The 21,802-nt window shown below is 45.2% G+C and overlaps 2 protein-coding genes across 2 annotated transcripts; both read right to left on the bottom strand.

Annotated features, from left to right (window-relative positions):
* Positions 1–658: 658 nt before the first annotated feature.
* LOC137910788 (cystine/glutamate transporter-like) lies at positions 659–7,596 on the bottom strand. The gene is made up of 12 exons (XM_068755198.1): positions 7,374–7,596; positions 5,558–5,684; positions 5,371–5,486; positions 5,121–5,246; positions 4,949–5,048; positions 4,828–4,872; positions 4,618–4,741; positions 4,226–4,329; positions 4,049–4,145; positions 1,916–2,065; positions 1,632–1,809; positions 659–723 (listed from the first exon to the last, which is right to left on the bottom strand). Exons 1-12 carry the CDS (start codon positions 7,594–7,596, stop codon positions 659–661), a joined length of 1,455 nt encoding a protein of 484 aa, XP_068611299.1.
* Positions 7,597–10,075: 2,479 nt separating this feature from the next.
* LOC137910795 (cystine/glutamate transporter-like) lies at positions 10,076–21,210 on the bottom strand. The gene is made up of 12 exons (XM_068755204.1): positions 20,988–21,210; positions 19,115–19,241; positions 18,928–19,043; positions 18,674–18,799; positions 18,502–18,601; positions 18,381–18,425; positions 18,171–18,294; positions 17,810–17,913; positions 14,255–14,351; positions 11,507–11,656; positions 11,223–11,400; positions 10,076–10,314 (listed from the first exon to the last, which is right to left on the bottom strand). Exons 1-12 carry the CDS (start codon positions 21,208–21,210, stop codon positions 10,250–10,252), a joined length of 1,455 nt encoding a protein of 484 aa, XP_068611305.1. The 3' UTR covers positions 10,076–10,249.
* Positions 21,211–21,802: the final 592 nt, after the last annotated feature.

The raw sequence follows: 21,802 nt of genomic DNA, 5'->3' as shown, positions 1-21,802 counted from the left end.
TTCACCCCCTTTCATCCATGCCACAGCATGAGGCGAGCCTGTGCTTCTACATACGCCACGTCTTCTCTCTTCCAGATCATCCTCCTGCAACCAGCTTTGATTTGCTGTGGCGACCCCTCATGGGACAAGTAGTAGTAGATCTCACTTCCTAAATCATTTCACTAATACTACATCATTATACCATTTTTATTGTTACCACCATTTTCTTGGAGAATTGAATGAGAATAAAAATGCCACAAAACAATAAATGGCTTCAAGAACCAACCACTATACGGTGTGTTATACACAAAAACATGGAAATTTGCCTTAATTTAATTAAATGTGACAAAACGCTGATACATTTAGATTGAATTAATTTAATTATTCATAGAAAGCTTGGTGAAAATAAGACTTTCAGAAGAAAAATACAGATTTTCAGCAGAACTTGAGAACATGGAAAATTGTAGCAATAGAAAGAAGTTGCTCTTACTCAAGTTGACACGTCACACTGGTGCAGTAGAAACACTCATCATAAGCAAGTTAACTGACTAATCCCTTCTAAATCCTATTTTCTAGTAAAATTCATCCCAGGATCCCATGAACAAAGCGTTCACTGTTACAGTGGTGAACAGGTTTTCTTAAGGTGGTATCCAGAGAGTCTGGTCGGTCTTTGAGGACGTCAGTACGTCTTGATTTCCTGCTGGACCACCTCCAGAAGGATTTGCAGCTTCTTGCTGCAGGAGTCTGAGAAAGTCAAAGAATCAGAATGAGCAGAAGCTGAGAAGGCTTTTCATTCTTTATAATGGGGAATAATATCAGTGGTTAAACACAGGAAGCCATCAGCTGACTGCGTCATTTTAAAGTGGGCAAGAATTCCAAGTTCAAGTACAAATATGTTTTTATATTGGACAAATTATTTTTAACTATTTTTTTTGTGTTGAAATTATCTCCCACCTGTACAAACAACCTGTGCGCGTGTGCATGTGTGCATTTGTGCTTGCGTGTGTGTGAGCTCAGGTTCAGGCACAGGAGCTGCTGCAGTCGGATGTGTTTGCTTTGCAAATGTCCTCTGTACACTTGCAGGTGATAGTCGCCTTCCTCTGGTGGTTGGTGCATTCCCTGCACAGTTGTCTTTTTGTTTTTGCAGACACCTCAGCCAACCAGTTTTGTGCACGGGAGAGTATTGCATTTGTGTTGCTGTTCGTCGTATATTTCTCTACGAAATTTCTTGATTTTCTTGAATATTGAAAATAAACTTGTTCTTGTTCAAAGTGATGTAGTATTAATGCGTTGGATACTGCATTGAAAACTAGAACCATAAAATTAATTAAAAATTTGGGAGCTAATGATTCACATGTCCACTTTCCATTCCTTATATTGATTTCCCCCCCAATTCTTTTAAAACTGAATTTCGTCACAACACGTTTACTTGCTTGAATGTTTGATAGTTATCAGAACTGAAGTTCATTAAAAGATTCATGAAATATATTTTGAAAATATTTTAGAGTTTTAGAAGAATTTTCGAAGAATAATACGCACCTTTGCCAAAAAGCACAATTACTCCCAAGTTATGAAAAAATAAACTTGACATAAAATGAGGGTTAAAGACAGATATACTGAATTATCAATCAGACTGGTTTGGTAGGACTTACTGAAGGCACGTCTCCATCTAGCCGGTAAACAAAAGCGTTTAACGGTCAAATAGTAGAACGGGACCCCGGTCAGTATGAGAGCACAGCTCCACCCTGTGTTCCAGGGGTCTGAATACAAAGACAGTGCCAAGATGAAGAAGCAAACCAACGTGAATGTGACTACAATGACCACGGGTGCCTAAAAATCATCAAAGAAGAGCAAATCAAAGAGTTCTCAGTCAGTTTAGGGTTCACTTCTATTGATGAATGCTATGCAGATTAACCAGGAAACCAAAAACACAAACCTTGAAAGGTCTTGGGTGGAGAGGGAAGCGATATCGATGGATGAGCATCCCCATGGTTGCCAAGGCAACAAACAACCAGCGAGCAAAGGACGAAAAATTGATGAGCTGGTAAATCTCTCCACTGGCTAAGAACAACAGTGTCAAGGGGTACTGGAAACAGATAAATTCATAATCAACATTAAGACTATTCTATTTTCATAATTCATTACATTTCACTCGAGCTGTGAACATTGATCAGAGGAGTCTCCTGGGGAGGGACATGATTTTAAGATTTTACTGATCACTTTTAAAGCTCTTATGGGTCTGGGCCCAAGTTATATTTGTGATTTATTGATGTTATACGAGCCCCCCCCGCAGCCTGAGGTCCTCAGGTGGAGGATTTCTGGTCGTTCCAAAGTCGAGGTTCCCCAGTCTGGGATCTGGGGAGCCATATAGACAGGGTATGGGGGGGGGTCACAATCAATTTATTTATTTTTGGCCTTGGCGCGGCATGTGGGGCCTTAGCGGGCTGGGCTTGGGGTGGGACGGTGGTCCGGCCTCTTGCTCCCTACTCTCCATCCCAGGGAATAATACTCTCCTCCCAAATGGCTGTATAGGGTCGGATAGGGCTGAAGCCCCTGCACTGTCTACTCCCGTTCCCCAGACGCCGGTTCGCTGGGTTGGGGGGTTGCCCGAGCTCGGCGGTGGGTTGGTGGGGGGGTGGGGGTGGGGGGCGGGGGGGGCTGGGCCGTGGGGGGGGCTGGGGGACTGTGGGGGGGTGTGTGGGATGGGTGGAGGGTGCTGGGAGGGGGGCGGGTGGTTGTGGGGGGCGTGGTGTTGGGTGCTGGTGGGGCGCCAGGCCGGCCCGCTGTGCCCCGTGCCGCTGCGCTGGCCTAGGTTTCGTCGGCTGTGTTGGTGTAAGTCGCCCCCGGGCCCTGGACTGGTTCTTCTGCGTGTGGCTCTGGTGGGGCCATGGTGGTCGTTCTTGGGTTGCTGTAGCTGCTTGGGGTGATCTGGGGGCTTATGTTGCCATTGTTGGGTCCGGGATGGCTGCCCCGTTCTTAGGTGGAGGTTTCACGCATGCCAGATCCACCACTCCAGCACCTATTAAAACTCGTTTAGAGAGTCAACCCCGCACACAGATCTCTGAGTTAGTGGAGGTTGCTGGGTCAGTGCTTGTGGCTCTCACTATGCTCTCTCTCTTTTTCCTCAGATCTGAGAACTTGGTGATCCATACTTTCCTCTAGAGACGAATGTGAACCTGGTGTATTGGGACAACTCTTGGTGATGATTGGATGGAAGGGGTAGAATTAAGGGGCACAAATAAATCCATTGCACTTTCTTCTCAGAACACTGTGTATTTGTCACTTTTTGTTTGTCCATGTTGTATGTTCACTGCGGTGTGCACAGCCCTCTACGGCGGTAAGCAGGTAATAAAATCAATAAAATAGGAATAGGCTAGGCTGCCAAGAGGGCAGGTGATGGTCACAATCACTATAAGAATAAAAATTGCATAGAACTCCAGCAGTGACTGACGTTATGTCCGTCACTGTGGAGCACGAATGCAGACAAGGTAAAAAAAAAAAAAAAAGGAAAGAAAAAAAAAGAAAAAAAAAAAAAGAGGTTAAAATCTAAAGGTGACCAAGCATTCGCCATCAGGGCCCCTCGGCTTTGGAATGACCTGCCTGAAAATATACGGCTTTCAGATTCAGTAACTTATTTTACAACACTTCTGAAAACGTATTTATATCGACTGGTTTTTAATTGATGGTGTCCTCTATTTTAATTACTTTTTATGTATTTTATTTTTTTCACATTGTTTTATCATTTTATTTTATGGTTCTTGCTTTTAAACTGGGTACCTTTATATAACTAGACAAAGACAAAACAACACAATACCACATAAATATAGACCCAACAGTATTAAAGACTAAATAAATCTATTGAACATGTGTTTGGCTCAGTCTTATTTAGTGCTATTTATATTTAAAATCAGCAGCACGGTGGTGCAGTAGGTGGTGCTGTTGCCTCACAGCAAGAAGGTCCTGGGTCCAAATCCACCTGGGACGATTCTGTGCAGCGTTTATTGACATTGCTTTAAATCTTGACTCTGATTGCACATATGTTGTAGGGTGTGGGATGCAGGCTAATTACCAGTAGCAGCACAGCAGGTAAAGGTGTTTTTCTCCGGATGTGAATCATAGAAAAGATTGAAGGGAAGTGGCCGTCTCTGGCTCCCACAAACATCATCCTGTAATGCAAACAGTAAGACCCACATCCTTATTTTCAGGCACTTGAATTAATATTATAACATTTCTGTGCCCTCCTTACCTGGGTGAACCAAAAAGGCCAACGTTGAGTGTTCCAAGGCAGGACAAGGCCACAAGAACGGGAATCACAGACGCCATACCATGAAGGGAACGGTTTGCAAATGTCTGCAGATCAATCAATCAAATTGTAATACAATTAATGTCTTTGAATGAGACAGAGAGAGAGAGAGAGAAGAAAGAAATATATTCAGAAGTGTTTTTTCCATCCTTCAGTCCCCCTTTCAAAGTATGTAAAATCTCAAATCATATAAAATCAAACTGCATATCTCTGACAAACACACGAGAAAGAGAGAGAAGAATGAAAGAACAAAGGCTATTATTTTGCATCCCATCTCTTACTCCTGCCATTTAAATGACTCCAATATACAGTAAATATAAAAATAAATACAATACCGATGCCACAGCTTCAGACTGCAGCAGCTCAGCGGGGGTCATCATGGTGTAATAGGCCATGTTAACAAGCACATAACAGACTGTCACTGCCACCATGGAGCTGATTATTACCAGTGGGAAGGTTCTGACATGATGGGATACACATAGGGAAGTTTACTGCATGTACTATATAATTGATTACTATCTGGACAGTAGACGGATGCTTGATACCTATTGGGGTTTTTAACTTCTTCTCTAACGCTGTTCAGTGAAGACCTACAGGAAAAGGGAAAAGGAAGTGATGCTTTCTGAATTCTAGTCAGTGTTCACAATGAAATAAATGATTGCTTACCATCCATAAAAAGCATAAAAGCCATTAATGAAGGCCAGTGGCAACTTATCCCATGTTATTAAGTCAAGCTCAAAACCATTCTGGAAATTTTCAGTTTTTCCTAAAAGAGAGAAGATTCAGAGTATTTGAGCATTATCTACAAATGAATCCTTAATAATTTACATTCTCCCACCTTTAGCCAGTGCAATGACACCAGGAATGATGATGAGGACAAGAGCAAACATCTTAATGAAAGCGAGGAGGACCTGCGTACGTGTTGCTACGGTTACACTCCAGCAGTTGACTGCCACAACCAACGCTGCAAGCAGTCAAAAACAAACAGCCGGTAAAACTGAGGTTCATGGAAGAACACTTTGTATTGAACAGAGGAGCTTGAATGATATAACAATGTGGATGGAAGGAGGAAGGTTAAAACCACTTACTCAAGGCGAGGGCACCGATAAGTTTGACCAGCACCGTGGGAGGGGTGCATGGTGCAAAGAACGGCTCCATCACATAGTGACCAAAAGCCAGGGACACGTAGGATGCCACGGCTGGCCTGGAAACATAACAAATGTGGTTGGTTTTTACCTTTGATAAAGTCAAACACAAAAGATGAAACTAACCAACCTGATGAACATGAATTCAGCCCAGAGTCGTAAGAAGGCAGGCAGTGGCCCCAGTGTCTCCAGTAGGTAAGTGTAGTGACCTCCTGATTTTGTAAAAGAGGTCCCTAGTTCAGCATAGCACAGGGCCCCTAATGAAACAAAGAGCATGAAACCTGATGCTTTCAACTACAATATCTTATTCTATATAATATCTACCCTAATAAAGACTCTAATTGTTGGTTAGAATTAGAACAGAAGGGCTGCAGACACAGACCTCCACTTTATCACAACCATAAATGGCATTACTGTTACAAATACCCGATGATTACCTCCACCTTGTCCGCCTGGTGGAAAGCGTTAGAAATTACAAACTGCCAATTGGAACCCTGTATGTTCTCTCCAATCAGGCACAACCCTTGTTAGATATTTTGTGCCTGATATGATGAAATTAACAAAGATTGACAGTTTGAGAAGAGACAGGTGTAGCGAGATAGTTTAACTATCTGTCTCCAACGCGTTGCAAACTTATCAATACAAAGGCAGACGACTGTCAATCGGTTTCCTGAACTTTCTTGGTCCTCGTCACATAGAAGAACTCACCATTGATTTGCTCTCATTGTTAGCATTTCTTTTTACCCTGACTTTCCGACTCACAATCAACTTCTCCATTTAGGTACGTGGGAACGGAAGGGAATCACACACCTCCATCATTTTTCCATAATAATATGTTCATGTCATCTATAAACTCGTTCCAAAGATATCAAATAAGAAGTGGAAATTCTGCATTATCTTCAGGTCAAGAATATTATTAAGAGGAGAATTCTCTCTCAAAGATATATTGTATAACCTACTCTCAAACACAGATGCGATATATCTTCCCATCTCAAAATGCGAGACAGATTTGTCACTATCCTCAGACCACTCATCCACATGATTATTAACAATTAAATTCATTTTTATTTATATAGTGCCAGATCGTAATAAAAGGTTATGTTACTTTACAGGTGGAGCAGGGAAAGACCTGCAGGGAAAATAGAATCAAACTTGACCCACAAGAGCAAGCACTTTGGTGATGGCGGCAAGGAAAAACTTCCCTTTAAGAGACATAAACCTTGAACAGTACCTTTTATTTTTATGATGATTGTTATATGATCTCGGTATAAAGTATCGACTCTTTGGTTAGGTTGAGAGAGAGAGAGAGAAAGCGTGATAGACAGAGAGAACAGGAGCAGAAAGAACCATAACTAATCTACAATACGACCAGGGCTTCATTACATGCAGATAAAGCTTCTGAGCAAACCACTGACTAAAGAGCTGCTGTACAGAAAATACTGAAACTAATACTGTAAATGCTAATGCTAACAATGACAATAGCCATTTTGACAGTCACTGGTCCAGGTTCTGCAGTGCCATGGATAGAGAGATCTGCAAATTGAGACGGAAAGAACCGAACAACAACAGAAGAGAGAGCACACAAGTATGGGGCACAACCATAGTTTTCTGTATTTACATCCAATGACTGGTACGTTTTGACTGGGAACACCAACGACTTGTTTGTCTCTTGTAATTGTGTTTGATTATTAAATGACGGCTGCACGTTTCATCAATTATAACAATTCTTGAAATTAACAGATCAAATCATTTAGTTTCCGTCATATCTATCATATCTATCCATATAGCTAAGTAAGGTGACTCGTCAAATATGAACTGGATCCAAAAATAAATTTGACAAATACATTTACCACTCCATGTAACAATTTGCTTGATATACACAATAATCAAAATAATCTGATGTAAAATTCAGTTAAAGAGATCAATCATGCCATCAGGCGTCTTACCGAACATGGAGAGGATCCCACTCAGTGCCCACACCAACAGAGAGAGCCCCACGCTGCCACTGTTCATTAGGATTCCTTTAGGTGCGATGAAGATCCCGCTGCCCACCACTCCGCCGAAGATGATTGCAGTCGCAGACAGCAGGTTGATCTCTCTCCGGAGATGCACCGCCTCATCATCCGGCTGCTTCCTTTCTCCATCTTTCTCTCTTTGTGTCCGGTCCATTTCTCAGTGACTGTAGGTTCCAGTTCTTCACCTGAAACTGACAACTTGTTCTTCTGTTGCTTATTTAACTTCACAAACACGTCATAATGTAGTTTGACAAACTCATTATTCCCCTCCAGACATCCAATATACAAACAGGCTACTTGGAGTAGGACTGTAGAGCACACATTGGAAACTTTGACTGTATTTATTTTATTGTTTGCTTTACATTTATTGTAACTCAACCTGTTTAAATTTCCATCATCATGTTTGTTGAACTAACAATTTTGACTCACGTGTGTTCGCAATTTTTTAATTTTTTTATTACATTAATCTGATCAAGTGTCGACTGTGTTATGATTACAAACTTGAAGATGAGTTCAACATGTAAAACAAATGTCAAGTCAAGAGTGATTATGTGAAATGTTAATATTTCAGGGTAGAAAGTGATTTTGTGATGTGTATTAATCTTTGCATAATCCTCATGAGGAGAATCAATGTGTAATGTACCTGGCTTTTATTATTATGAGCACTGTTATATGTTCTCGGTATAAAGTATAGACTGTACGTTAGAGAGGGTCACTGCAGGACACAGTGTCACGGCCTAGGGCAGGGTAGGACCCAAATGCGAGGCAGACAGAGCCCCGGGGGGCGGGGGGAGCAGGCACAAGGAAGGTCCAGGAGACAGGCAAGGATCAAAAACCAGGAAATCCAGGCAGGTAGGTAGACTGAGCACAAGGGGCAGGCGAAGAGGCAGAGTCCGGGAAACAAGCAGGGTCGGTACAGGGGAGGTCTGGTTGAAGGGCTGGAAAACAGGAAACATCACTGACAATCTGGCGGGGGGCAGAGGACTGAACTGGGTAGAAATAGTTTCCGGACTGATGGGGTGCAGGTGGTGGCAGGAGCACAGGTGATGGGAATGAAGCTGATTGGCAGGAGGACTGTGAGGTGAAGACAGGGAGAGTTAGTGAGAGAATGACACCGGGCCGCCTCGAGGCGTGACAGTACCCCCCCCCCTCTAGGAACGGCAGAAGACGTTCCCCCAGGCCGGCCGGGGCGGACCCAACGGCGCAGGCCGGCGCCCCACCGACCAGCCGGGCGGGCGGAGGGGGCCCGGAGGCGGGCAGAAGCGGGCTAGAGTCGACCGGTGTGATCCCGGAGGCGTGGAAGGCGGAGGGGGTGAATTTGGCCATGGTTGGTCTGAAGGCGTCACTCGGCGTCTTGAGTCCCAGGACCAAAGTAGAGTGAGATTAGAAAAAGGAAAAGTGGGGTCCGAAAGAAAAGACGTCTATAAAACTAGTGTAGACAGGGCAAGCAACCGGTTAAAATATAAAATCCAGAAAAATAGTAACTGCATACATAGATAAATAAATAACAGACTAAATGGAAAAACCTGATACTGTTATTGAAATCATTTGTGAGTGTTATAACCCAAATGGCATCGAATTAGCGATTAGCTACATGAGGAGAAATTATATGTGAACTTGCAAAATAAGATAAGATGCTAAAATATTTAATTGTGACGGGCTTTTCCGACTCTGACATCTGCTTCCAAAGCTCTCAAAATACTGCAGACACTAATTTTCATGCTTTATGGTTGTGCTCACTCGCCGAGCGCTTCTGCGACACAGAAACTTTCCTCCATCTTGGACTGCAGGATCCCTTTATCTCCAAACATGCGACTACTCGGCGACTTAACGGTAATTGACATACCACACAAACAAACCCAACCTTACTCGCACGCCTCATCATCACCAAGGAAACAATCCTTGTTAACTGGAAAAATAAGCAGACTCTAAACATCAACCTCTGGTTGAACCTCCTCATAGAACACATATCAATGGATAAAATTTCTGCTTCCAAAAAAAAAATCTATTGACATATTTTATTGAAACATGGTCTCCATTCATTAAATCAGGAAATATAAATCTGGAAACCTGATTCTGCCTGCTATAGCGAAAGCCACCATATCGCTGTAATTTATATTGCTGCTTCTATATCTATATATATACCATATATATATGATTTATTTTTGTTCTGATTTTATTAACTTTACTAACAAAATCACACTGCTACATAGTCTTTTTTAATATTAACTTTATTAACTGACTAATCCCTTCTAAATCCTATTTTCTAGTAAAATTTATCAGAATGGATCCCATGAACAAAGCGTTCACTGTTACAGTGGTGAACAGGTCTTCTTAAGGTGGTATCCAGAGAGTCTGGTCGGTCTTTGAGGACTAAAAATGCCACAAAACAATAAATGGCTTCAAGAACCAACCACTATACGGTGTGTTATACACAAAAACATGGAAATTTGCCTTAATTTAATTAAATGTGACAAAACGCTGATACATTTAGATTGAATTAATTTAATTATTCATAGAAAGCTTGGTGAAAATAAGACTTTCAGAAGAAAAATACAGATTTTCAGCAGAACTTGAGAGCATGGAAAATTGTAGCAATAGAAAGAAGTTGCTCTTACTCAAGTTGACACGTCACACTGGTGCAGTAGAAACACTCATCATAAGCAAGTTAACTGACTAATCCCTTCTAAATCCTATTTTCTAGTAAAATTCCTCCCAGGATCCCATGAACAAAGCGTTCACTGTTACAGTGGTGAACAGGTCTTCTTAAGGTGGTATCCAGAGAGTCTGGTTGGTCTTTGAGGACGTCAGTACGTCTTGATTTCCTGCTGGACCACCTCCAGAAGGATTTGCAGCTTCTTGCTGCAGGAGTCTGAGAAAGTCAAAGAATCAGAATGAGCAGAAGCTGAGAAGGCTTTTCATTCTTTATAATGGGGAATAATATCAGTGGTTAAACACAGGAAGCCATCAGCTGACTGCGTCATTTTAAAGTGGGCAAGAATTCCAAGTTCAAGAACAAATATGATTTTATATTGGACAAATTATTTTTAACTATATTTTTTGTGTTGAAATTATCTCCCACCTGTACAAACAACCTGTGCGCGTGTGCATGTGTGCATTTGTGCTTGCGTGTGTGTGAGCTCAGGTTCAGGCACAGGAGCGGCTGCAGTCGGATGTGTTTGCTTTGCAAATGTCCTCTGTACACTTGCAGGTGATAGTCGCCTTCCTCTGGTGGTTGGTGCATTCCCTGCACAGTTGTCTTTTTGTTTTTGCAGACACCTCAGCCAACCAGTTTTGTGCACGGGAGAGTATTGCATTTGTGTTGCTGTTTGTCGTATATTTCTCTACAAAATTTCTTGATTTTCTTGAATATTGAAAATAAACTTGTTCTTGTTCAAAGTGATGTAGTATTAATGCGTTGGATACTGCATTGAAAACTAGAACCATAAAATTAATTAAAAATTTGGGAGCTAATGATTCACATGTCCACTTTCCATTCCCTATATTGATTTCCCCCCCAATTCTTTTAAAACTGAATTTCGTCACAACACCTTTACTTGCTTGAATGTTTGATAGTTATCAGAACTGAAGTTCATTAAAAGATTCATGAAATATATTTTGAAAATATTTTAGAGTTTTAGAAGAATTTTCGAAGAATAATACGCACCTTTGCCAAAAAGCACAATTACTCCCAAGTTATGAAAAAATAAACTTGACATAAAATGAGGGTTAAAGACAGATATACTGAATTATCAATCAGACTGGTTTGGTAGGACTTACTGAAGGCACGTCTCCATCTAGCCGGTAAACAAAAGCGTTTAACGGTCAAATAGTAGAACGGGATCCCGGTCAGTATGAGAGCACAGCTCCACCCTGTGTTCCAGGGGTCTGAATACAAAGACAGCCCCACGATGAAGAAGCAAACCAACGTGAATGTGACTGCAATGACCACGGGTGCCTAAAAATCATCAAAGAGAAGCAAATCAAAGAGTTCTCAGTCAGTTTAGGGTTCACTTCTATTGATGAATGCTATGCAGATTAACCAGGAAACCAAAAACACAAACCTTGAAAGGTCTTGGGTGGAGAGGGAAGCGATATCGATGGATGAGCATCCCCATGGTTGCCAAGGCAACGAACAACCAGCGAGCAAAGGCCACAAAATTGATGAGCTGGTAAATCTCTCCACTGGCTAAGAACAACAGTGTCAAGGGGTACTGGAAACAGATAAATTCATAATCAACATTAAGACTATTCTATTTTCATAATTCATTACATTTCACTCGAGCTGTGAACATTGATCAGAGGAGTCTCCTGGGGAGGGACATGATTTTAAGATTTTACTGATCACTTTTAAAGCTCTTATGGGTCTGGGCCCAAGTTATATTTGTGATTTATTGATGTTATACGAGCCCCCCCCCGCAGCCTGAGGTCCTCAGGTGGAGGATTTCTGGTCGTTCCAAACGCAGGGACCAGCACGCCAGCCACGACTCCACCCTGCCTGACACCCTGAACAGATTCTTCTCACGCTTCGACTCTCCGAGCAGCAGAAGGTCTGTGGATCTGCCCCAGCCTGAGGTGCAGCATCAGCCGCTCGTCCTGCAGCTGCACCAGGTCTCCTCAGCCCTGCGGAGGATCAACATCAACAAGGCTGCGGGACCAGATGGCGTGTCAGGCCGGACACTGAAGACGTGTGCTGACCAACTGGCAGGGGTTTTCCTGGACATCTTCAACCTGTCCCTGCAGCTGTCCACCGTCCCTGCCTGCCTTAAGTCCTCCATCATTGTGCCTGTACCCAAGAAATCATCCATCGCCTGCCTCAACGACTACCGCCCTGTTGCTCTGACTCCCGTCGTGATGAAGTGCTTCGAGAGGATCCTCCTTAAACACATCAAAGACGCCATCCCTGCTGGCTTGGACAGCCTGCAGTTCGCCTACAGGGGGAACCGCTCCACGGAGGACGCCGTCTCGCTGACACTTCACTCGGCCCTGACTCACCTGGAGCAGCCTAACACCTACGTCAGGATGCTGTTTGTGGACTTCAGTTCAGCTTTTAACACCGTCCCACCGGACATGCTGGCTCTGAAGCTCCACAGCCTGGGACTGTCTCCACCGCTCTGCTCCTGGGTCAGAGACTTCCTCAGCAACCGGCCCCAGGTGGTGAGGATAGGAGACACCACATCCTCCCCTCTGATCCTGAACACTGGGACCCCCCAGGGTTGCGTTCTCAGTCCTGTTCTCTTCACCCTCTTCACCCACGACTGCTCTGCATCCACTCCACAAACATGGTTGTGAAGTTTGCGGACGACACCACTGTGGTGGGTCACATCTCCAACAACGATGAGACCCACTACAGAGAGGAGGTCCAGAACCTGATGCTGTGGTGCTCGAGTAACAGCCTTGTTCTGAACACCAGCAAGACCAAGGAGGTCATAGTGGACTACAGGAGGTCCAGGAAGACTGAACACGCCCCCCTGTGCATACGAGGGGAAGCAGTGGAGCGTGTAGAGAACATTAAATTCCTGGGCATCCACATCTCCTCTGACCTCTCCTGGACACTCAACACCAGACACCTGGTGAAGAAGGCCCAGCAACGGCTCTTCTTCCTCAGGAAGCTGAAGCGGGCTGGACTTTCCTCTGTGCTGCTTGCAAACTTCTACCGGGCCACGATAGAGAGCATCCTGTGTCTCAGTGCGACCGTGTGGTACGGCAGCTGCACGGCGCAGGACAGGAAGGACCTATCACGGGTGGTGAGGACAGCTCAGGGGATTGTGGGTCACCGTCTGCCTGATTTGGACTCTGTTTACACCTCCAGAGTCCAGAGGAGGGCCAGACGCATCTCCACAGACCCCACCCACCCGGGCCACAGACTGTTTGTCCCGCTTCCATCAGGGAAGCGGTTCAGGACAATAAGAAGCAGCACTACGAGGCTCAGAAACAGCTTCTTCCCCCGAGCTGTGAAAGCAGTCGTTCCCTTGTAGCGATCCCAGACGCTTTATGCCGGCCCTGTTGCTGCTGCTGCCATTTTGCACTTTATGCCGGCCCTGTTGCTGCTGTTGCCATTTTGCACTTTATGCCGGCCCTGTTGCTGCTGTTGCCATTTTGCACTACTGCCTGTGATTCTCACTCTCTCTGTGTGTATATATATTGTTTCTTAAGAGAGAGAATTTAGTTTGTAATGATTTGTGCCTTAAGCCGTGGGCCTTCTCACGATTTTATTATGCTCGCATAATGACAATAAAGTATCTTGAATCTTGAATCGTGAATCTTGAATCAAAGTCGTGGTTAAAATCTAAAGGTGACCAAGCATTCGCCATCAGGGCCCCTCGGCTTTGGAATGACCTGCCTGAAAATATACGGCTTTCAGATTCAGTAACTTATTTTACAACACTTCTGAAAACGTATTTATATAGACTGGTTTTTAATTGATGGTGTCCTCAATTTTAATTACTTTTTATGTATTTTATTTTTTTCACATTGTTTTATCATTTTATTTTATGGTTCTTGCTTTTAAACTGGGTACCTTTATATAACTAGACAAAGACAAAACAACACAATACCACATAAATATAGACCCAACAGTATTAAAGACTAAATAAATCTATTGAACATGTGTTTGGCTCAGTCTTATTTAGTGCTATTTATATTTAAAATCAGCAGCACGGTGGTGCAGCAGGTGGTGCTGTTGCCTCACAGCAAGAAGGTCCTGGGTCCAAATCCACCTGGGACGATTCTGTGCAGCGTTTATTGACATTGCTTTAAATCTTGACTCTGATTGCGCATATGTTGTAGGGTGTGGGATGCAGGCTAATTACCAGTAGCAGCACAGCAGGTAAAGGTGTTTTTCTCCGGATGTGAATCATAGAAAAGATTGAAGGGAAGTGGCCGTCTCTGGCTCCCACAAACATCATCCTGTAATGCAAACAGTAAGACCCACATCCTTATTTTCAGGCACTTCCATCCATCCATCCATTTTCTTCCGCTTATCCGGGGCCGGGTCGCGGGGGCAGCAGCCTAAGCAGGGAAACCCAGACTTCCCTCTCCCCGGCCACTTCTTCTAGCTCTTCCGGGGGGATCCCGAGGCGTTCCCAGGCCAGCCGAGAGACATAGTCTCTCCAGCGTGTCCTGGGTCTTCCCCGTGGTCTCCTCCCGGTGGGACGTGCCCTGAACACCTCACCAGGGAGGCGTTCAGGAGGCATCCTGAATAGATGTCCGAGCCACCTCATCTGGCCCCTCTCAACGCGGAGGAGCAGCGGCTCTACTCCGAGCTCCTCCCGGATGACTGAGCTTCTCACCCTATCTCTAAGGGAGAGCCCAGCCACCCTACGGAGGAAGCTCATTTCAGCCGCTTGTACCCGGGATCTCGTTCTTTCGGTCACTACCCAAAGCTCGTGACCATAGGTGAGGGTAGGAACGAAGATCGACCGGTAAATCAAGAGCTTCGCCTTTCGGCTCAGCTCTCTCTTTACCATGACGGATCTGTGCAGAGTCCGCATCACTGCAGACGCTGCACCGATCCGTCTGTCGATCTCTCGCTCCATTCTTCCCTCACTCGTGAACATGACCCCGAGGTACTTGAACTCCTCCACTTGGGGCAGGATCTCCTCCCCGACCTGGAGGGTGCACTCCACCCTTTTCCGACTGAGAACCATGGCCTCGGATTTGGAGGTGCTGATTCTCATCCCGGCCGCTTCACATGCGGCTGCGAACCGATCCAGTGAGAGCTGGAGGGCACGGCCTGATGAAGCCAACAGGATCACATCGTCTGCAAACAGCAGCGATCCAATCCTGAGGTCACCAAACCGAACCCCCTCAACGCCCTGGCTGCACCTAGAAATTCTGTCCATAAAAGTTAGGAACAGAATCGGTGACAAAGGGCAGCCCTGGCGGAGTCCAACCCGCACTGGAAATAGGTCCGACTTATTGCCAGCAATGCGGACCAAGCTCTGGCACCGGTCATATAGGGAGCGGACACCCCGTATGAGGGGGTCCGACACCCCATACTCCCGGAGCACCCCCCACAGGACTCCCCGAGGGACACGGACGAATGCCTTCTCCAAATCCACAAAACACATGTGGACTGGTTGGGCAAACTCCCATGCACCCTCAAGGACCCTGCCGAGGGTGTAGAGCTGGTCCACAGTTCCACGGCCAGGACGAAAACCACATTGCTCCTCCTGAATCCGAGGTTTGACTATCCGGCGGACCCTCCTCTCCAGCACCCCTGAATAGACCTTACCAGGGAGGCTGAGGAGTGTGATCCCTCTGTAGTTGGAACACACCCTCCGGTCCCCCTTCTTATAAAGAGGGACCACCACCCCGGTCTGCCAATCCAGAGGCACTGCCCCCGATGTCCATGCAATGTTGCAGAGTCGTGTCAACCATGACAGCCCTACAACATCCAGAGCCTTAAGGGACTCCGGGCGGATCTCATCCACCCCCGGGGCCCTGCCACCGAGGAGCTTTTTGACTACCTTGGCAACCTCGGCCCCAGAGATAGAGGAGCTCACCCCCGAGTCCCCAGGCCCTGCTTCCTCACTGGAAGGCATGTCGGTGGGATTGAGGAGGTCTTCAAAGTAGTCCCTCCATCGATCTACGACGTCTCGAGTCGAGGTCAGCAGCGCACCATCCCCACCATACACAGTGTTGACCGTGCACTGCTTCCCCCTCCTGAGATGCCGGATGGTGGCCCAGAACCTCTTCGAAGCCGTCCGGAAGTCGTTTTCCATGGCCTCACCGAACTCCTCCCATGCCCGGGTTTTTGCCTCAGCAACCGCGGTAGCTGCACTCCGCTTGGTCTGTCGGTACCTGTCAGCTGCCTCCGGAGTCCCACAGGCCAAAAGGGCCTGGTAGGACTCCTTCTTCAGCTTGACGGCATCCCTCACCACCGGTGTCCACCAAGAGGTCTTGGGATTGCCGCCACGACAGGCACCGACCACCTTACGGCCACAGCACCGATCGGCCGCTTCCACAATGGAGGCACGAAACATAGTCCACTCGGACTCAATGTCCCCTGCCTCCCCTGGTACATGGTCGAAGTTCTCCCGGAGGTGGGAGTTAAAACTCCTTCTGACAGGAGATTCTGCCAGACGTTCCCAGCAGACCCTCACAATACGTTTGGGCCTGCCAGGTCTGTCCAGCATCCTCCCCCACCATCGGAGTTGGCTCACCACCAGGTGATGGTCGGTTGACAGCTCCGCCCCTCTCTTCACCCGAGTGTCCAAGACATGCGGCCGCAAGTCCGGTGAGACGACTACAAAGTCGATCATCGAACTGCGGCCTAGGGTGTCCTGGTGCCAAGTGCACATATGGACACCCTTATGCTTGAACATGGTGTTTGTTATGGACAATCTGTGACGAGCACAGAAGTCCAATAACAAAACACCACTCGGATTCCGATCAGGGGGGCCATTCCTCCCAATCACACCCCTCCAGGTCTCACTTTCATTGCCAACATGGGCGTTGAAGTCCCCCAACAGAACGAGGGAATCCCCAGAAGGAGCACTCTCCAGTACCCCCTCCAGGGACTCCAAAAAGGGTGGATACTCTGAACTGCTGTTTGGACCATAGGCACAAACAACAGTCAGGTTCCGTCCCCCCACCCGAAGGCGGAGGGAAGCTCCCCTCTCATTTATTGGAGTAAACTCCAACATACAGGCACTGAGCCGGGGGGCAATAAGTATTGCCACCCCTGCCCGGCGCCTCTCACCAGTGGCAACTCCAGAGTGGAAGAGAGTCCAACCCCTCTCAAGAAGGGTGGTTCCGGAGCCCTTGCTGTGTGTCGAGGTGAGGCCAACTATATCCAGTCGGAACTTCTCAACCTCGCACACCAGCTCAGGCTCCTTCCCCGCCAGAGAGGTGACATTCCACGTCCCTAGAGCTAGTTTCTGGAGCCGAGGGTCGGACCGCCAAGGTCCCCGCCTTCGGCTGCCGCCCAGCTCACATTGCACCCGACCCCTCCGGTCCCTCCTATGGGTGGTGAGCCCACGGGAGGAAGGTCCCACGTAGCTTCTTCGGGCTATGCCCGACCGGGCTCCATGGGTGAAGACCCGGCCACCAGGCGCTCGCCATCGTGCCCCACCCCCAGGCCTGGCTCCAGGAGGGGGCCCCGGTGACCCGCGTCCGGGCAAGGGAAGCCCAGGACCAATTATTGTATTCATCATGAGGGTTCTTTGAGCCACCCTTTGTCTGGTCCCTCCCCTAGGACCTGTTTGCCATGGGTGACCCTACCAGGGGCATATAGCCCCGGACAACTGAGCTCCTAGGATCATCGGGACACGCAAACCCCTCCACCACGATAAGGTGGCAGCTCAGGGAGGGGCTTTTCAGGCACTTGAATTCATATTATAACATTTCTGTGCCCTCCTTACCTGGGTGAACCAAAAAGGCCAACGCTAAGTGCTCCAAGGCAGGACAAGGCCACAAGAACGGGAATCACAGACGCCATACCATGAAGGGAACGGTTTGCAAATGTCTGCAGATCAATCAATCAAATTGTAGCACAATTAATTTCTTTGGATTTTGAGCATTGTATATTTTTCTATCCTTCAGTCCCCCTTTCAAAATATGTAAAATCTCAAATCATATAAAATCAAACTGCATATCTCTGACAAACACACGAGAAAGAGAGAGAAGAAAGAAAGAACGAAGGCTATTATTTTGCATCCCATCTCTTACTCCTGCCATTTAAATGAATTCAATATACAGTAAATATAAATATAAATACAATACCGATGCCACAGATTCAGACTGCAGCAGCTCAGCGGGGGTCATCATGGTGTAATAGGCCATGTTAACAAGCACATAACAGACTGTCACTGCCACCATGGAGCTGATTATTACCAGTGGGAAGGTTCTGACATGATGGAATACAAATAGGGAAGTTTACTGCATGTAGTATATATTTGATTACTATCTGGAGAGTAGACGGATGCTTGATACCTATTGGGGTTTTTAACTTCTTCTCTAACGCTGTTCAGTGAAGCCCTGCAGAAAAAGGGAAAAGGAAGTGAGGCTTTCTGAATTCTAGTCAGTGTTCACAATGAAATAAATGATTGCTTACCATCCATTAAAAGCGTAAAGGCCATTATAGAAGGCCAGTGGCAACTTATCCCATGTTATTAAGTCAAGCTCAAAACCATTCTGGAAATTTTCAGTTTTTCCTAAAAGAGAGAAGATTCAGAGTATTTGAGCATTATCTACAAATGAATCCTTAATAATTTACATTCTCCCACCTTTAGCCAGTGCAATGATACCAGGAATGATGATGAGGACAAGAGCAAACATCTTAATGAAAGCGAGGAGGACCTGTGTACGTGTTGCCATGGTTACACTCCAGCAGTTGACTGCCACAACCAACGCTGCAAGCAGTCAAAAACAAACAGCCGGTAAAACTGAGGTTACCTAATGGAAGAACACTTTGTATTGAACAGAGGAGCTTGAATGATATAACAATGTGGATGGAAGGAGGAAGGTTAAAACCACTTACTCACGGCGAGGGCACCGATTAGTTTGACCAGCACCGTGGGAGGGGTGCATGGTTCAAAGAACGGCTCCATCACATAGTGACCAAAAGCCAGGGACAAGTAGGATGCCACGGCTGGCCTGGAAACATAACAAATGTGGTTGGTTTTTACCTTTGATAAAGTCAAACACAAAAGATGAAACTAACCAACCTGATGAACATGAATTCAGCCCAGAGTCGTAAGAAGGCAGGCAGTGGCCCCAGTGTCTCCAGTAGGTAAGTGTAGTGACCTCCTGATTTTGTAAAAGAGGTCCCTAGTTCAGCATAGCACAGGGCCCCTAAAGAAACAAAGAGCATGAAACCTGATGCTTTCAACTACAATATCTTATTCTATATAATATCTACCCTAATAAAGACTCTAATTGTTGGTTAGAATTAGAACAGAAGGGCTGCAGACACAGACCTCCACTTTATCACAACCATAAATGGCATTACTGTTACAAATACCCGATGATTACCTCCACCTTGTCCGCCTGGTGGAAAGCGTTAGAAATTACAAACTGCCAATTGGAACCCTGTATGTTCTCTCCAATCAGGCACAACCCTTGTTAGATATTTTGTGCCTGATATGATGAAATTAACAAAGATTGACAGTTTGAGAAGAGACAGGTGTAGCGAGATAGTTTAACTATCTGTCTCCAACGCGTTGCAAACTTATCAATACAAAGGCAGACGACTGTCAATCGGTTTCCTGAACTTTCTTGGTCCTCGTCACATAGAAGAACTCACCATTGATTTGCTCTCATTGTTAGCATTTCTTTTTACCCTGACTTTCCGACTCACAATCAACTTCTCCATTTAGGTACGTGGGAACGGAAGGGAATCACACACCTCCATCATTTTTCCATAATAATATGTTCATGTCATCTATAAACTTGTTCCAAAGATATCAAATAAGAAGTGGAAATTCTGCATTATCTTCAGGTCAAGAATATTATTAAGAGGAGAATTCTCTCTCAAAGATATATTGTATAACCTACTCTCAAACACAGATGCGATATATCTTCCCATCTCAAAATGGGAGACAGATTTGTCACTATCCTCAGACCACTCATCCACATGATTATTAACAATTAAATTCATTTTTATTTATATAGTGCCAGATCGTAATAAAAGGTTATGTTACTTTACAGGTGGAGCAGGGAAAGACCTGCAGGGAAATTAGAATCAAACTTGACCCACAAGAGCAAGCACTTGGCTTGATGGCGGCAAGGAAAAACTTCCCTTTAAGAGACATAAACCCTGAACAGTACCTTTTATTTTTATGATGATTGTTATATGATCTCGGTATAAAGTATCGACTCTTTGGTTAGGTTGAGAGAGAGAGAGAGAGAGAGAGAGATAGCCATGGACAGATAGGAGGAGAGACAGAAACAGAGACAGGGAGAAAGCGTGATAGACAGAGAGAACAGGGGCAGAAAGAACCATAACTAATCTACAATACGACCAGTGCTTCATTACATGTAGATAAAGCTTCAGAGCAAACCACTGACTAAAGAGCTGCTGTACAGAAAATACTGAAACTAATACTGTAAATGCTAATACTAACAATGACAATAGCCATTTTGACAGTCACTGGTCCAGGTTCTGCAGTGCCATGGATAGAGAGATCTGCAAATTGAGACGGAAAGAACCGAACAACAACAGAAGAGAGAGCACACAAGTATGGGGCACAACCTTAGTTTTCTGTATTTACATCCAATGACTGGTACGTTTTGACTGGGAACACCATCGGCTTGTTTGTCTCTTGTAATTGTGTTTGATTATTAAATGACGGCTGCACGTTTCATCAATTATAACAATTCTTGAAATTAACAGATCAAATCATTTAGTTTCCGTCATATCTATCATATCTATCCATATAGCTAAGTAAGGTGACTCGTCAAATATGAACTGGATCCAAAAATAAATTTGACAAATACATTTACCACTCCATGTAACAATTTGCTTGATATACACAGTAACCAAAATAATCTGATGTAAAATTCAGTTAAAGAGATCAATCATGCCATCAGGCGTCTTACCGAACATGGAGAGGATCCCACTCAGTGCCCACACCAACAGAGAGAGCCCCACGCTGCCACTGTTCATTAGGATTCCTTTAGGTGCGATGAAGATCCCGCTGCCCACCATTGAGCCAAAGACGATTGCAGTCGCAGACAGCAGGTTGATCTCTCTCCGGAGATGCACCGCCTCATCATCCGGCTGCTTCCTTTCTCCATCTTTCTCTCTTTGTGTCCGGTCCATTTCTCAGTGACTGTAGGTTCCAGTTCTTCACCTGAAACTGACAACTTGTTCTTCTGTCGCTTAATTAACTTTACAAACATGTCATAATGTGGTGTGACAAACTCATTATTCCCCTCCAGACATCCAATATACAAACAGGCTACTTGGAGTAGGACTGTAGAGCACACATTGGAAACTTTGACTGTATTTGTTTTATTGTTTGCTTCACATTTATTGTAACTCAACCTGTTTAAATTTCCATCATCATGTTTGTTGAACTAACAATTTTGACTCACGTGTGTTCGCAATTTTTAATTTTTTTATTACATTAATCTGATCAAGTGTCGACTGTGTTATGATTACAAACTTGAACATGAGTTCAACATGTAAAACAAATGTCAAGTCAAGAGTGATTATGTGAAATGTTAATATTTCAGGGTAGAAAGTGATTTTGTGATGTGTATTAATCTTTGCATAATCCTCATGAGGAGAATCAATGTATAATGTACCTGGCTTTTATTATTATGAGCACTGTTATATGTTCTCGGTATAAAGTATAGACTGTACGTTAGAGAGGGTCACTGCAGGACACAGTGTCACGGCCTAGGGCAGG

This window comes from Brachionichthys hirsutus, chromosome 22 (genome assembly GCF_040956055.1).
Source record: "Brachionichthys hirsutus isolate HB-005 chromosome 22, CSIRO-AGI_Bhir_v1, whole genome shotgun sequence".
In the NCBI taxonomy this organism is placed as follows: Eukaryota; Metazoa; Chordata; class Actinopteri; order Lophiiformes; family Brachionichthyidae; genus Brachionichthys; species Brachionichthys hirsutus.
The sequence above is the reverse complement of the archived record's forward strand: the minus strand, read 5'-3'. Positions and strand labels throughout refer to the sequence as shown.

Bases quoted from the DNA above. Each gene is read 5' to 3' on its own strand.
- LOC137910788 (XM_068755198.1), bottom strand. From the start codon at position 7,596: ATGGACCGGACACAAAGAGAGAAAGATGGAGAAAGGAAGCAGCCGGAT. The intron at 5,685-7,373 runs GTAAGACGCCTG...TTGTTTCATTAG, and splicing joins TGGGATCCTCTCCATGTTCG to GGGCCCTGTGCTATGCTGAA. The intron at 4,330-4,617 runs GTATTGTATTTA...ATTGATCTGCAG, and splicing joins AGTCTGAAGCTGTGGCATCG to ACATTTGCAAACCGTTCCCT.
- LOC137910795 (XM_068755204.1), bottom strand. From the start codon at position 21,210: ATGGACCGGACACAAAGAGAGAAAGATGGAGAAAGGAAGCAGCCGGAT. The intron at 14,352-17,809 runs GTAAGGAGGGCA...TTTGCATTACAG, and splicing joins GGCCTTTTTGGTTCACCCAG to GATGATGTTTGTGGGAGCCA. The intron at 11,657-14,254 runs GTAATTAGCCTG...ATCTGTTTCCAG, and splicing joins TACCTGCTGTGCTGCTACTG to TACCCCTTGACACTGTTGTT.